The 16,233-nt window shown below is 47.4% G+C and overlaps 1 protein-coding gene across 3 annotated transcripts in view; it reads right to left on the bottom strand.

Moving 5' to 3' along the window:
• HLCS (holocarboxylase synthetase) overlaps window positions 1–14,145 on the bottom strand; it is a 209,010-nt gene extending 194,865 nt beyond the window's left edge. For 2 of the 3 annotated variants that reach the window (XM_075593777.1, XM_075593778.1), the window contains exons 1-3: window positions 13,998–14,145; window positions 7,789–8,162; window positions 2,577–2,720 (exon numbers count right to left, since the gene is read on the bottom strand). In XM_075593777.1, coding sequence (XP_075449892.1) covers window positions 2,577–2,720; window positions 7,789–8,016 — 372 coding nt within the window. In that variant the 5' untranslated portion in view covers window positions 8,017–8,162; window positions 13,998–14,145. The remainder of the gene's footprint in view (window positions 1–2,576; window positions 2,721–7,788; window positions 8,163–13,997) is intronic. The other variant, XM_075593779.1, reaches the window with a different exon arrangement.
• Between the last annotated feature and the right edge of the window lie 2,088 nt (window positions 14,146–16,233).

The following is a 16,233-nucleotide window of genomic DNA, read 5'->3' as shown; positions in this document are numbered from 1 at the left end:
GAAGTGCAGAGCCAGTAACCCTCCTCACAGACAGCTTTGCATGATAAAACGTACAACCCAACAGATTGGTTCCCTGCTCTCAGTAAGAAAGTTGCTTTGTGGCGGCAGGCGTTGCATACAAACTTAAAATCGGTTAAATCTATATACTCAGAAGCTGCTCTCTGGGCTAATTTGGGCCGAAAACTCAGACTTGACTGCGGGGATGTTATATTTCCAATAAATCTTTTTTTACGGCTACTTGTGCCCAGCTTCCGCGCTTGCGTTTGCGGTGCTCCGCTTTTTCCATTTCACCGGCTCTTCGTTGTTGTCTCTTCCGAGTATATAAAAGGATCCCCTACATTTCTGCTGGAGTGCTTATTACCGTTCAGCACGTGCATCCGACACCCGAGATCTATTTTAATAAACTCATTTCCTAAGGTTTCAAACACTGGGTTACGATTCCTTCCAATCACTTTAACGGTCCCTTATGTAGCCACCTCGAGGCGGTTAGCCACAGTTTAGCCTACGACTCTAATAAACCCCCAGGTTATTACCACATTCATTCAAAGCTTCCGCAGTTTGTGTTTATGGGTTTAGAGAAGCCCACTTCCGAACATTACAATTGGGAGGTACAGTCTATTCAAGTCGATCCCTTCGGGGGGGAAAAGGACGTACGATACTGTGTGTTCAAGGGCCCTGCATCTCATTCCGAGTCCCAGAAGCGGTGGCGCGTGAGATAAGCCCATTCGCTGGAGTAGTTTTACACACGAGCTTATGTCGGGTTTCTGCTCGGCCGACGCCGACCTGGGGGACAAGAACACTGCCTGGTCGGGTTATTCTCACAGCTGCATGTAAAGGGAAGCTACATACAGCTTAAGGCTGCGGTCCCAGTCAGCACTGTGGTACGCGCGCCCGGCAGGGGGGGGGGGGGGATGGGGCGGCGCGTGCACAGCGCTAATCGCGATCTGCGGTCTTCCAGGGAGGGAGATTGCGACGGGAGGGGGTGTGGTGGGGGTTTTGCAGGGCGTGGCCATGACCTCACGCGGCTGGTTCGCCCTCATTGGGTGAACCGCCGTCGGGGGCGTGGCCACGCCTCCGTCGCAAGTTCTAAACTCAATTTCGTCGAGTTTAAAAAAACCTGGCAGTACGGCGCGGCTGCACCTTCAGCGGGAAGGTGCGGACTGGGCCCAGCCCCATTGAGGGGCGGTGCTTATACGCACGGCGTGCGCTGTAGCAGTCACTGGGACTGCAGCCAAAAGCAGCAGCCCAAGCTGACGTTTTTATTTTTTTCCATTTTATTTTTTATCCCTTTAATATGTGCGTCAATACAATCCACACAATGATAAGTAATTAGCTACGTTGCCGATCGATCCGTTCTCCTGGGATCGATCGGCGAAGATTCGGCTCAGGGGTTCGCTAAATGACTGCAGAGGAGTATTCTGCAGTCAATGGAATGCATTTACATATTAATATGACAACGTTCTGTGAAAAAGATCATGTGACCAGGCAGTCCCTAGATACAATTGGTGCACTGCTAGAGAGAGGGCGGGGCTCAAAAAGGGGTGTGCCAGAGTCTGTTTCAGAAGGGGATGTAACTTGGTAAATGGTTGCTATAGAAACAAAAAATGCTTGTTACATTATAATACATATGTTCTTTGTTGTTCTCAGAGTAAAGCTGTGAGTCCAACACTTCAAAGCTATTCGCTTTATCAGTGTTTCCCAACCAGGGTTCTGCAGCACCCTGGGCTTCCGTGAGAGGATCAAAAGGGGCCACAGGATTTCCCAGATCTCCCAGAGCAGGGCAGTTGCTAGGGGGCTGGGTAGTTTCATCCGCCCGGATTAGCTGCGTTGCTGGGTAATGCAGCCAATCAGGAGGTGGTGTCAGGAGCCTGCGGGGTGTGGCTAAGTAGAGGAGGAAACAGCATGGACAGGAGAGGGGTGAAGCTGTATGTCTCTGCCTGTCTCACTCTCCTGTGACTGCATCTGTCTCTGTCTTGTATCTTCTGTCACTGACTGTCCTATTGTGGGGGTGCTTCATTAACTGAGCACTGTGATTAAGGGGCGCCCGAAAAAAAAAATATATATATATATCTTTGACTTAAACATCTATTGGAAATGTTACACTAAAGTTTTCATGGGTAACTTCCACTTTTTGCAAGTCTATCATATGCCTTAGTTTTTACCTTTAATCTAAAGATGGCTTATATATTAAAGAGGTGCACTGAGATACTGTATTTTCAACTACAGAGGGGTTTCTATGCCTTCTGCAGGCACTATACGGCTGTTTTCATATTGCCATATTCTAGAAACACCCATTCTTTTCATTACTCTGTAATGCATTAAAAAAAAAAAGCTGCTCTTATGTGTCTCACGTTGGAAGAAAGCGTTTGCTCCGTGGATTAAATGTGCCTTCGACTATAAGCCTTTTGACTACAAGATCTAAAAACTGGGAGCAGAGTATATTTAAGAGTGCAGTGGTTTCATGTGTTTACGTTAGAAACCTTTTCCTGGAGGGATCGATCCTTTAAAGTTTCGGGCCCCGAGGTTTGCACAACACTCAGGGAGGAAGAGATACTGAAGTCTGGAACGCCACTCACCTTTCTGGAAGAGCCTGATGCGGCTGATAACGTTTCACTGGGTAAAGAAAGACTTTCAGTAATGAAGGCAATTTGCTCAGCACCGAGATGACTATCACAAGAGGATCCAAGAAGCAGGCGCCACTTGTTTAAATCTTCAAAGAGCTGAAAGAGAAACAAGGAGGCGAAAGCCATGGTTTTAAATCTGCCGTTATAGACACTTCACTCCTGTACAGTGTGTTACAAGACCCTCTGGCAATGGTGGGGTTAACGGAAAAACTAAATTGTAAGGCCATAGTATCAGATTTGCAAGGCAGGGATTATTTCACTTGTATAATACACATACATGTTATTTTCTGTATTGTATTGTATTGTATGTCTTTATTTATATAGCGCCATTAGTGTACATAGCGCTTCACAGCAGTAATACATGTGGTAATCAAATAAATAACAGATAATATAAATAACAGATCATGGGAATAAGTGCTTTAGACATAAAAGTAACATTTCGGAAGAGGAGTCCCTGCCCCGAGGAGCTTACAGTCTAATTGGTAGGTAGGGAGAACGTACAGTAGGAGGGAGTTCTGGTAAGTGCGTCTGCAGGGGGCCAAGCTTTATGTATCGTGTTTAGAATATCCACAGTGCTATTCATATGCTTCTTTAAGCAAGTGTGTCTTAAGGTGGGTCTTAAAGGTGGATAGAGAGGGTGCTAGTCGGGTACTGAGGGGAAGGGCATTCCAGAGGTGTGGGGCAGTCAGTGAAAAAGGTTTAAGGCGGGAGAGGGCTTTACATACAAAGGGGGTAGAAAGAAGACATCCTTGAGTAGAACGCAAGAGTCTGGATGGTGCATACCGAGAAATTAGGGATGAGATGTAAGGAGGGGCAGAAGAATGTAAAGCTTTAAAAGTGAGGAGAAGAATGGAGTGTGAGATGCGGGATTTGATCGGAAGCCAGGAGAGGGATTTCATGAGGGGAGATGCTGAGACAGATCTAGGAAAGAGTAGAGTGATTCTGGCAGCAGCATTTAGGATAGATTGTAGGGGAGACAGGTGAGAGGCAGGAAGGCCGGACAGCAGGAGGTTACAGTAATCAAGACGGGAGAGAATGAGGGCCTGAGTCAGAGTTTTAGCAGTCGAGCAACAGAGGAAAGGGCGTATCTTTGTTATATTGCGGAGGAAAAAGCGACAGGTTTTAGAAATGTTTTGAATGTGAGGGGCGAATGTGAGAGAGGAGTCGAATGTGACCCCTAGGCAGCGTGCTTGGGCTACTGGGTGAATGATCGTATTTCCAACAGTAATGTGGAAGGAGGTAGTAGGGCCAGGTTTGGGAGGAAGTATGAGGAGCTCTGTTTTAGCCATGTTGAGTTTAAGGCGTCGTGAAATACGTGTATTATTTGACATGTATTTTTCGATTAGTCTTTTGAATACATGGTATGTTCTACCCAAGTTTTCCTATATGTAGGTTTCTTGCATTACATTAATGTTACTCAAACTGGCTATTAAATCCAGATTAGCAGTATGATAAAGATCCAGCGGATCTTCTTTCGATCACTCTCACCCTATTGAATTGCAGGTATGATTGAGCTGTAAATCTGTTATTTAAGCAGCAATCCCGCTCCCCCCTAGAAGCCTACAGTATATCTCAAACTCCGGCTTTTGAGGTTAGACTGCACGGGGCTGCATGTTAACTTCCTGGGCAACTAATATTTCAAACACATATCTCCTGAATAGAGCCTCATATTGTAAAGATAAAGCCAGCGTTGGAAAGGGTAAGAAGAGATCTCTTCAAGTCAGTAAAAAAATAAATAATATTAACGAAAAAAGGTCAATCGGGGTAGTCTGCTGCTTTAACAACAACAAAATACAGCACAAGGGAAGGTCGCATCTGTCCTGGCTATACCACACACTATTGCTTTGATTCTGACACTACAGATTAAGCTATTAGATTAGTTCTTGTCTCGAGTGCAGCTGATGCCAGCGGTGGGTGTGGCACCACCAGAGGATTAATGCTACGAGGGGTCCCACTCTGAAGCATGGACCACCCCCCGCAGCGTGATTACAGCAGACCCCACATCTAGTTCCGTCCATTTTAGACAGCGAGTCTTGCATCAAATTTTAGGCAGCGAGTCTTGCTACATCTGTATGCCTTTCAATATAAAGATGAGCAATATTTCATAGGAACTGAAGGTATAGAAGAAATAAAAATAAATAAAGGTCAGATATGCATTTTTTTTTTTTTTTTTAACTTAAAACCAAATTTGTTCACCTAATACCAGAGATGGGTGGGAAGGGGAACTTTCTCAACGTTTCGGACCTCTAACGCAGCCTAAATACCCGCGGCTCATCTTTAGCCCTCCTACTATTCACACCCAGCCACGTGCAGTGCAGCCTGCGAGCAGCCGTCCTTTGATCGGCCTGCAGCCCCTTATGGAGGCGATGGCCCCACGCAGAGTTCTTTGTCTCTTCCTAAAAGCCCGCTTTAAATGAATGACACACGCACTGCTTTAAGTGAGGAAATGGTCACAGCTTTATTTAACAATCGCATCCAAAAACTGCCCGCCAGCCACCAAAACACGGGACACAGAACCACAAGTTCTGGACATACCACGGAGGGGTTGAGAGATCCTTAACTGCTGATGTTTCAGTTACCAACCTCCCTCTCCCACCTCGGATGGTTCACCAACAGTTCGCCTGTGGCTGCTTAGGCCCAACCGTACAGCTGGCACCCAGCGTTTCCCCCCAGTGATTTGGCAGAGCCGGCACCTCAAGTCTACCAATCTCTTTTTGGGACTCCCCCCAGGCCCGACCCTACAGCCAGCGCCTATGTCTTTACCTGTTTCAGCATTCTTAAGCTGGCTGGCATGGCAGTTCCGCTATCAGGAGGGCCCATTAAGCGCTCTTAACTGGGCCCGAACACCGACCCAAAGCGGTGGCTTCACCCTCTAACACACTAATGCTTTTAATGCCTTTTGAATATTGGAATTAACACCGTTCAGGCCCTTGTGCGAGAGGGGCACCCCCGTCGCCTCTATCCCAGTTGCCTTAGTGCATCAATTTGTGTGGGTGTTTCAGCACTTTACCACCGGAAGAGAGGAGGAACTTACTGGTAGCTTTTTTCCTTGATCTCTCAATCCCTGCCCAACTGCTAGGACCCCTTCATGACACCCTATGGTTTCAGACCACATTGTTCCATAAGACTTTCAGCCTAGGGCAGTCCGCTTGAATTTATAACATAAAGTCCATCAGTTTACGTTTCACCAAGTTGTTCCCACCCAGGTGAATAAAGTCTGGTTTCTTTTTGTCGCTTGCCGGAGCTTTAAGCAACAGGGAGTCCCAGCACGTACCTCTGCCCCAGCCAACATATGTTCAGCCTTTCTTGCGCTATACCTAGTTGCAGACCGTAGGTGTACGTCTTTCCTGGAGCCCAATGTATAAATGAGTGGCAAGAGTGCTCAACTCCAGTCCTCAAGTCACCCCAACCGGTCAGGTTTTCAGGATCTCCGCTTCAGCACAGGTGGTTCAATACTGGGCCATCTGTGCTGAAGCAGGTACTGATTGAGCCACCTGTGCTGATGCTGCGATAAACCTGACCTGTTGGGGGGGGGGGGAGGGCGGAGAGAAGGGACAGACTTGAGGACTGGAATGGAGCACCCCTGACCCATGAGATAAACCTTCGACAATGACATTCTTGTTAAGCATCCCTGTAATGTTCCTGTACTTGGCCAAAGCTTCAAGTTCGCCAATTGCAGAAGCCCCTCTTGTGCTGCAGTGGCCGCTGCCCCAGTCCTTGCCAACGCTCAAACACGCTGCTGCGAAAGAAGAATCCGAACAGCAGGTGTATTAACGCCTGGAGCCAGATAACATGTTTACAAATTTAATTTTGTCTGACAGAATTATCTGCTGGTGCGTCATAAAGGCATTGAAAAGGGTTATAGGACAGGCTGAGAGATCCTATTAATAAGGCAGTCACGAGGAAGGGATTGTATATGTTTCCCCTTTTCAAGGAAGCCTATCTGCCATGCTCCTAACATCCACCCCCACCAACCCCCAAATCCCTATAGGGACCTGCTTTGTAGCTGGACCAAACTCCATGCTAACACCCCATAACATCCACACCCTCAAACCTAAATGGGATCAGCTGTGCGGCTATGGCTGGACCATTCTCCACCCGGGGCATACTCCGTCCCACAACGAGCAGTCACTTTACCTTCTGTTTCTCTACATTGTCCCTTATTCCCTCTAGAGTGCACAGAGCCATTGTTACCTACGGTATCTGTTTGTGCTTGTTTGTTTAATAGACACAACTCTGTACCGCCCACTGTACCGCCACGCGCTTTACAAATAAACAATAATATTTCTGCTTCCCACATGTCTGAATACCCTGTTTGCCAAGAGGGAAGCACTGCAAGTGTTGCACGAAACACGCCTGCCAAATGCCAGCTCTTTGCAGGTTTCATCCAGCAGCTGCGTGCTTACCCTCTGTTATACAGTATAATAATTCCACATTATTTCTTATTCAGAAAGATTCCAATACGTCAGAAGATTGTTGATCAGCAGACAACGTTAGTTTATTCTTATTGTTACTTACAGACGAAAGTTCAATCAATGGTGGTAAACATGTGCTCTGATGTTAATCATATAACAAAAAACCCCTTGTCTCTCACATGCTGCAGCTTAGGCTGAGGCCATGCTAGGTGCGCGCACGCGCACGGCTGATGCAGAAGCAATTTCTGGCCTAGGGGGGAGACGCAGCTGTGACGTCACAGAGCTGGTTCGCCCTCATTGGGCGAACTGCTCATGTGACCCGGCCGGCGCGCCCCGTCGCACGCACTACGGCCGTCCTCATTGAGGTACGGCCTTTTGTCCGCGCACGCGGTCGCGCTCAGCATGAACCCGACCTTAGATGTAAATTGCAGTGTGATCTTGAGAGCGAAAGACATCCTGCAGAAGAGAAAGACTTGCAGAGAGCTACTGTATTTATTGATCACTAACTCCGCCCCCTTTCTCCTGGTGGCTTCTTGAGACAAAGAAACTCCAAACGACTTCACTCACATTCCATACTAGGCCTTGAAGAAGAGACTGCAGTTGCCATGCGAACACTCTACTGCAGGTGTTAGACCTTGTTAAATACGATAAAAAACAACGCCTAAAAATAATAAAGACCCATAGCTTGGGTCACAATAGGTCACATAGAGGGAAACTGCACCTATAGGATACACTTAAAATGTTAATACCTGCGAACCCTCGATGAGGAAGACTTTGTTTCCCAGCGTCAGGCAGACTTTATCTTCCCCCGAGACCTGGGTTAGACCACGTTTCTTTTTCCCTTGTCCCTGGGACGACACAGTGCAGAAGGTGAAGGAGCTGCTCCTATGGAATCTCCGCACAGAGCTGCGGATCAGCAGGGCGTAGCAGGACCGGAAACGCAGCCACATATACACGTAGCAGAGGGTAATGAGCATGGCGTTCGCAGGACAGCCTGTGGGGGGGCGTCTCAGAGCCCCGCGGTCAGAAATCTCACATCAGCGAATTCGGGAGCAAAAGCGGGTTTGTGGGCAAAGCCTTGCGGGCGTCTACGGCCATTTATCCACAGCACCGCGTCCGAAGCCTGCAGCAGGGTAAAGACAAGCACAAGAAGATTACAGGGCCTGTGCCAGGGAGGGCCAACTCCAGTCCTCAAGGGCCGCAAACAGGTCAGGTCTTCAGGATATCCCTTCTTCAGCACAGGTGGCTTATCCGTCCTTACTTCAGCACAGGTGGCTCAGTCAAAGAGCCACCTGTGCTGAAGTAGGGATACGCTGAAAACCTGAACCTGTTGGTGGCCCTTGAGGACTGGAGTTGGCTACTCCTGGCCTATACATTAAACTCCGATAAGTGCATTTCCCATTTGGTTCTGGATAGGCAGTTCCGTACGATATGCACGTTCTGGAAAATTAAGACGCTCGCACGAAATGACGTACTCGTGGGATATTCATTAAACTGAGGGAAAGAGAGCCAGAGACCAATTCAGGAGAGTGCCCAATTTTAATTTTTTTTAATAGGATGGGAACCGAGCGTGAAAATGGCTGCGTTCAGCTACAGGATACTCACGCTTCCAGAGATACTTACCGCTAAAGTTACCGAGGTTTTAATCTCCCTTCAAGGGAAACGAGACCGCTGCAACGCCTCAGGCCAATAGGAAGCCGCAGCATCACCTGTCGAGGCTTCCTATTGGATGTTCATTTAAATCCCCTTTTTAAAACCAGGAAGTAATACCAGTAACTTTGCAGGTAAGTATCTCAGGAAGTAATACCAGGTAAGTATCTCAGGAAGTAATACCAGGTAAGTATCTCAGGAAGTAATACCAGGTAAGTATCTCAGGAAGTAATACCAGGTAAGTATCTCAGGAAGTAATACCAGGTAAGTATCTCAGGAAGTAGTGGCGCAGTGGAGCTGGAAATAGAACAGTTCAGCTCAGGAATACCTCCCCCAGTTCCATTGGGGGTTAGTTTGGGGTAGGTTGCTCTCTTCTAGTCTCCCACAAAAGCCCTATTTTGGCTTCCTCACGGGATGTGTAATTTCTGTCCGTTTCTGGCCGGTATTGAAGCACATTGGGCGAAATCTGCATGCAAATGAGATGTCAAACCATGCGATCTATATGCATAAATAATACCCCATGAACACCGCGAGAACGCCAGACTTATTGCGTTAAATTACATGCAGGTTTGTGTCGATTTTGCACAGACAATATGGGCATTTATGGAATTGGCCCTAAATAACGGATAAGCCACGTGACGTGTTAACCTTTACAGTGCCCCAATAAGGTAGCAGGTACGTCATGGGCACTCACTATTCCAGAAACAGAAGAGGTGTTCCCTCTACTACCAGTTACGGCATCTGGGGTCCAATTGAGTTGAGTTATGTGATCGATCTCTCCTGGAGCAATCACAAGACTTGGAATGGCCTCCAACACTCTAAAGGTTAACAGTGATAGTTAGGAGTGTGTGTAAATAAGAGACTAGTGGGAAATTGGAAACTCCAGTTTGGACCCCTTCATTGACACAGGGGCCAGTAAAGCATTGTACAGCAGGGATCCCAAACCGAAGGTTTGCGAGGTGTCCCCAAAAGATTCACCCCCAAAAAATACCTGTAATAGCGGATCCCATGCAGTATAGTGGGTTCCTGAGCCGTGTTGGCACTGCGCACTTGCTAAAACCCCAAACTGGACCTTAGTGTAGGCGATATAGCTGTCAACTACAGCAGGAACTTCCAAAGCCGCTTCCCAAAATGCTTTGCATCCACAGCTGCAAGGCATTGTGGGAGAATGACTTTGGCACCTCCAGCAGTGATTGACAGCTATACTACCCATGTTTCCAAAAGAACATCAGGAGCAGAGTCACTTGAAATGGGAATAATATGCAGATCTATAGTGTAGCAGTTCTGAATGGGAATAATATGCAGAGCTATAGTGTAGCAGTTCTGAATGGGAATAATATGCAGAGATATACAGTAGTGTAGCAGTTCTGAATGGGAATAATGTACAGAGATATACTGTAGCAGTTCTGAATGATAATACATTCAGATGTCTCTTCACTCTCCACACATTCACATTCTACAAGTGATTTCGGGCTTCTCAAAAAGGTGTTTGTAGATTCTCTGTGGAAATATTCAGGTCACCAGCTTCTTTCAGTCTCCCCCCAATGTTCAACCAAATGTATGTTAGGGACTGGAAACAGAGACAACGGAATGCCAAATAGTGTAGTATTTTCCATATAATAAGTATAACATGGTCCCCCTGGTCCCCCAATGGCCTCTTACCTCTGGGTGCGGCTGACAGTGGAGTCTGTGGGGAGCGCGGGGAGATGTACAGGAGCAGAGTCGGGTTGCCGGTTGTGCAGGCAAGAAGACCGAGTCGCTGGCTGCTCCCATAGCAGGGCGCCGCCATCTTGAATATGGCTCGCATGCGCAGATGACTTGTACTTGTGCAGCCATTGCATAGAATCCCTCGCAGGGGAACAACAGTTCCCAGCAGCCCCAGGAGCTTCAGCCATGTGACGCTACACAGCCAATAGGGCTGCCCGTTCTCCCTGCTTTAGATAATAGATACATTTCACGTGCTAGGAGCACGCCAGTCGGAGCTGGGACAAGGAAGGGGTAGGGTGTGTGCAGGGTGTCTGTGACCCCTGCACTAGGCCAGAGACCCCCTTAGGCCCCGTCTCCCTGATTAACTTGTGGCTGCAGCAGGGACCATCCCAGTAGATAAGGACATTACCCTGTAGCACTAGCCTGAGGGACACAGCCAGGACGCGGCAGCGACTTGGCATCCGGTGGTCTGGGACCAGATCACCACTACAAGAGAGAGAGTATTACGGTGGGACCCTCCAGCTGGACACCACCCAACGTGGAGGCGGACTCGTCGCTGCCGAATACGGCGTGGGACCTGGACGGCCCCTTTGTCTACAGTCGGCGTTACCGGGTGCTGGAGTACCAGGCAGGTATCAACAAGTGCACCGACTATACACACATTAGTTGTGGGCAGCACTGTCACACATTGGGTAGGTTGCTTCTTGTGGACACCAGGGTGGTTGGGTGCCCAAGGGCCCCTCAGTACTTTGGGGAATATCCCATCAGGTGTGGGCACGGAGTTGGAGGGCACCGTGGGGTTACGGCCGTGCGTGTCCTAGTTGGTGGGGAAGTTATAGTGTTATCCCTTTTCTTATGCATGCAGTAAACTGTTATTCTTATCAGTGTGTGTATTATTACATTGGGTCCTGTGACGGGGTTATCCAACATAGTAGGATCCCGCACAGGTGGAGGCGCGGTAACCAGACAGATCAGGCACACCCGTGAGCCACAGGTAACGCACCACACACAGTAGCTGCCATATCTCCCAAGGGGTGGAGAAAACAGTGCTACATAAGAAAGCTGTATGATCAATATTATATACACTCAAATCGGGTCGGTTGAGTCCTCACGAGAGCGCATCGCTGTAGAAGTTGGGTCTGCTAAACCAAATTGATTTCTCAAAGCCTTTTTTAAATGTTTAGATTTTGAGTGTATATGATATTGATCTTTCTTATTGAACGGAAAATACTGCACTCTAGTTGGCTTCCTATTGTCTGTTTCCATTCCCTAATCTACACTTGGTTGAACATTGGAGGAGACTGCGTGAAATCACTTGTAGAACGTGAGTGTATGGCAGGGGTCCGAAACTCAGTCCTCAAGGGCCATCAACAGGCCAGCTTTTATGGATATCCCTGCTTCAGCACAGGTGGCTCAATTAGTCGAAGACCTGAGGACGGAGTATGAGACCCTGGTGTATGGGGAGTGAAGAGACATCTGAAAGTATTACAATTCTAGATCTGCTACACTACACCTGTGTATTTGTGTCATTGCATGTGACCACGCTCCTGAAGTTCTTTGGCAGGACATTTTGAAGGACTAAGTGAACGGTTATTTCTTTGGTTGAGAGGAATCACATTTGAGCACATTTTGCACATTATATTTTGGTGCACTAGAATTTCAGCGCAGTTTTTATTCATACGCATCACAGTGCGTTATAAATGTATTTATTCTGAGATATATTCACAATACAGTATTGAGCACCGTTTACACATTGACCGCAGGGTGTTTTTTGTGTGAAATGGGAGTGCCTTTAAAAGGTTTTTGCATGGATAACCCCCCCCCCCCCTCCATGATGTTTGCGCACACTGGTGAAGTTAGTGGTCTTTTAAGCATGTGTTCACCCCCACAAGCTCAGCGCACTATACTGCCTGGGGATCAGTCACATGGTTTGTTAGTAATAGTCTGATAAGTAGGAAATCAAATGTACTAATTAAGGGTTCGCGGAACAAATATTTTCTATCAGAGGGTGTACAGCAATAAAAACATAAAGGACAATGCTTTGCGAACGCCTCTGGCAGGGATGGTTTAATCCCACCTGCCTCCAATATGCATCTGCCTGCTAAAGTCTTTTATGATGCTAAATTGTTGCACACACTATTTTCCCGCTTTCAAAATTCCCTGAAAGTTACAGGGATGCTTATATTCATTGGCAATAAGGAGGCCAATTGTATTTCCCAACAGTGCTAATACAACAGAGGCATGGGGGCTTTTGTGGGAGACTTCCTGAATCAGGTACATTTTAAAAAGGTGTAATCCCACAAAGCCGGCAAAAAAAAACCCACAAGAATTTAAACAACCTAAGTGACTTCCTTAAACAATTGTAACAGTGCTTAAAGCAAATATTAGAGTTCTTTTTGTTTCTCTACAAGTTTTACTAGTTGCATTTCTTAAGGGATTCTGAATGTGGGAGTCAGTCAAGTGCATCTTTTAACCCTATCCAACCCTGCCCTTATCAGAATGCCAATAAAGATAAGGGGAGAGGGGAAGACAGTGGGGTGTCAGTGCAAAACTCTTGTTGACATCAGGCAAAAGGCAGCAGCCAGAGGAAATCAACCCCCTTCCAAGTACCAGCTCCCAATGTGTACAAACTCATTTTAATAAAGATCATTTAAAAACACATACATATCTCACGGATTTTCCTGGCAGAAGAGGCGTCACGGAATTCAATGGCGTCTCATACATAATAATCTGTACTTTTCCCTGAACGGTGCCACGTTACATTCCAGAAACCCCCAAAATCTCGCACATTTCAGTCCCTGGATGTTATCTCTGAGGCTGAAGTGAGATTAAATCAGCCAGTAATCAATGAAGAATTAGTGCCCAACTTCCAAAAATGATACGTTTTATACTTAAAAAGGTGTGAAAGCTATTCTTATCATATACCGGAAAGGAGTTTAGCAGTGATTGCCAACAGGGGGGTTCAGGAGGTGTTGCCCAAACAAAAAATCCTGTGTGGGGACTGCATACTTCATAAGACCCCAAACTGCACCTGTGGGGTATAGCTGTGACATACACCTGGAGCTTCCAAATTTGCTCCCCACAATGCTTCTGCATCCACAGTAGTAAGGCATTGTGGGGCGTGACTTTGGAAGCTCCCACAGTAACTGACTGCTATACCACCCATGCTGTCTGCACACACCGAGGTGCAGTTTGGGGGGCTTATTAAGCATGCGTGTCGTCCCCCCCCCCCCCCTACAAGTTCAGGACACTATACTGCCTGGGGATCGGTCACACAGTTTTGTTAGCAATAGTCCGAGTGCATTCATGTTTGCAGTGGGGTTGTACATGAGAGAGAGCCGTGGTACTCCGCAACCATTCATACCATCACACCGATAGCTCATTTACCCAGCAGCAGGGGTTCCCCGGACATGTAAAGCTTCACTAGGCACAGAACCAGAAGTGCACCGGAGAGTGTATGAGGTTTGAGCTGTGGGAAGCATGTGAAGAAGCCAGGCTCTGCCAGGGGGAGCACACAGTGTATTCATTGACTTCACATGGGGAGGGGGGGGAGGGGGGGGAGGCCTTGTACTGTGCAGAATAAAATCAAAATGTAACTCACATCCCCGGCTCAGGCTCCTAATCTGAGAACATCAAACCTCCAACTTCCTGCCCCAGGCATGCAGCCTTTCCCTGCCTGTCATACTGCTCTGATGGGCCAGTGCAGGGCCCTGTGTCTGCAAAGCAGGGACTTATTGGTCTGTTCAGCTAAAAACTCTCTTATCTGTCTCCTTACTGGTAGCTTGCTGACAAATGCAGGCAGCTCTCCTGTCATTGGCTGAGCTGGCCTACGCCCATTAACTGGGAAGTGCCTGAATTGCATACAAGAAAATGCAGCAGCAGCAGCAGCAGCAGCAATAATAATAGCAATAATAATGCTATTTTCTGTCCTATGGGAACAGAAATTATTTACACTTCAATACAGGCAACAACAAAAAAGGACTCTAAACTATCCACTGTGCATCTCTGGCAGTGAGGGCGTTACTCCTCACCCTGGCAGACAGTAATGTACGGAGCGGCAGTATAGAACATACACAGAGCAGAGGCATGAACCGCTCCTTACATCTGATGCAGCATGTTGGGGCAGGTGCATACTGCCGTCACCCGCGTGAAGCGGGAGCGTTTTTTGGACATGCAAGATGCGCCGCTGGGGGGGGGCCTCTAACAGTGACGTCACAGAGCTGATTCACTCTCATTGGACGAACCGTTCACGTGACCTGCCCGTGGCGCCGAGAAATCAGTTTCAACTGATTCCTCGCGCAATGCGCGCCCCCTCGTACATCCGGGCGCGGTCTCTGGGCGCAATCAATGCCTTAATGGTATGTGATTGCGCCGCGCAGTCAGCGGCAGCATGGACTTAGCCTTAGACTTGAACCCCTTCAGACACTGTGTTTTAGTGGGAGCAAATTAAGGGGAGTGAGAAAAAGGGGTGCACAGAGCTGCAGGAAGTGATACATCCCACTATAATCTGTGCACCATGTATCCCCTACTGACAATCCCCAAAGTGCAAAATGGGGCAGACAAGGCAAATTTGGAGTAAAATGCTTGGATACACAGACCCCATAGAATTCACTGCACTGCACAGTTGTATTTGGGCTATTGTACAATTGAACACCAATTAATTGGACAGTGCACTTCCCCAGAGGTCATAAGCAGCTATTGGCTGCAAAATGAGGATCCATATGCACTGGTAAATAGTGCTGGTGTTTGTTAGAAAGATAACTACTTTCTTAATAGAGTCCCTTTTTTTACGAAGGTCAGTTGTGGGATAATACCATTTAAGTAAATGGAAGTTAACGCTGAACCAGGTGCATTAACCCACAACGGACCTTAGGGAATAAGCCACTTTGCTTCTACTCCTGTGCACAAGATGCAGCCGGCCATTGGCTGACCACGAGGGTGACCATACTAAAATGTTGCCCCTCTACTTAGTGCTCTCGGGTGTTAGTACGTTAGGTTGACACTCTGTCAAGTTTTTAACATTTTTTAAATGGCCTTTATTTTCCGTATTTCATCTATTTTTAGTGTCCAATCAGCCAGTATATTTCAGTTTCTGAAAAATATTATAACACCCTAGATCCTACCTCCCCTCCTAACTATCGCCCTGTCTCCCTCTTGCTTCTAAACTTCTGGAACGTATTCCCTATTTACGTACACTTCACTTTCTCAACTCCCGTTACCTACTTGACCCTCTCCAATCAGGCTTCCGGACACCATACTCAACAGGAACCGCACTCGCCAAGGTAACTAATGGCCTCCATATTGTCAAATCTCAAGGAAACTACTCCATTATGATTCTTGACCACTCCAGCTTTTGATACTGTTGACCGCCCTCTTCTATACTCTGTCTTCTCTGTGACACTGGCCTCTCCTGGTGTTCCTCCCACCTCTCACTGTTCCTTTAGTGGCTCGTATACCCATTCCTCCTTGACCTCTATGGAACTCTCTATAGGTGTACCTCAAGGCTCAAATTTAGGCCTCTTACTATTCTATCTATATACACTCTCGCTGGGGGACCTCATTGATTCCTTTGTATTCAGCTATCATCTCTATAATGATGACACACAACTATATTTATCTACACCTGACCATACACCTGCAGCTAAGTTTGCCAGATGGCTTCTCCAAAAATACTGGACACAATGGTGAAAGGTGCGAGACATACACGCTCGAGAGACACACACATGCCTCTCCGCCCTCAGTCCGCTCCATGCGGTTTCCTCCTCTCCTTAGCCCCATCCTCAGGCTCCTGACGCCTCCTCCTAATTTGCTGCATTACCTAGCAGTAGCCAAATCAG

Source organism: Ascaphus truei, chromosome 3, assembly GCF_040206685.1.
Source record: "Ascaphus truei isolate aAscTru1 chromosome 3, aAscTru1.hap1, whole genome shotgun sequence".
Lineage (NCBI taxonomy): Eukaryota > Metazoa > Chordata > Amphibia > Anura > Ascaphidae > Ascaphus > Ascaphus truei.
Note: the sequence above shows the minus strand (reverse complement) of the source record. Positions and strands in the feature narration are given on the sequence as shown.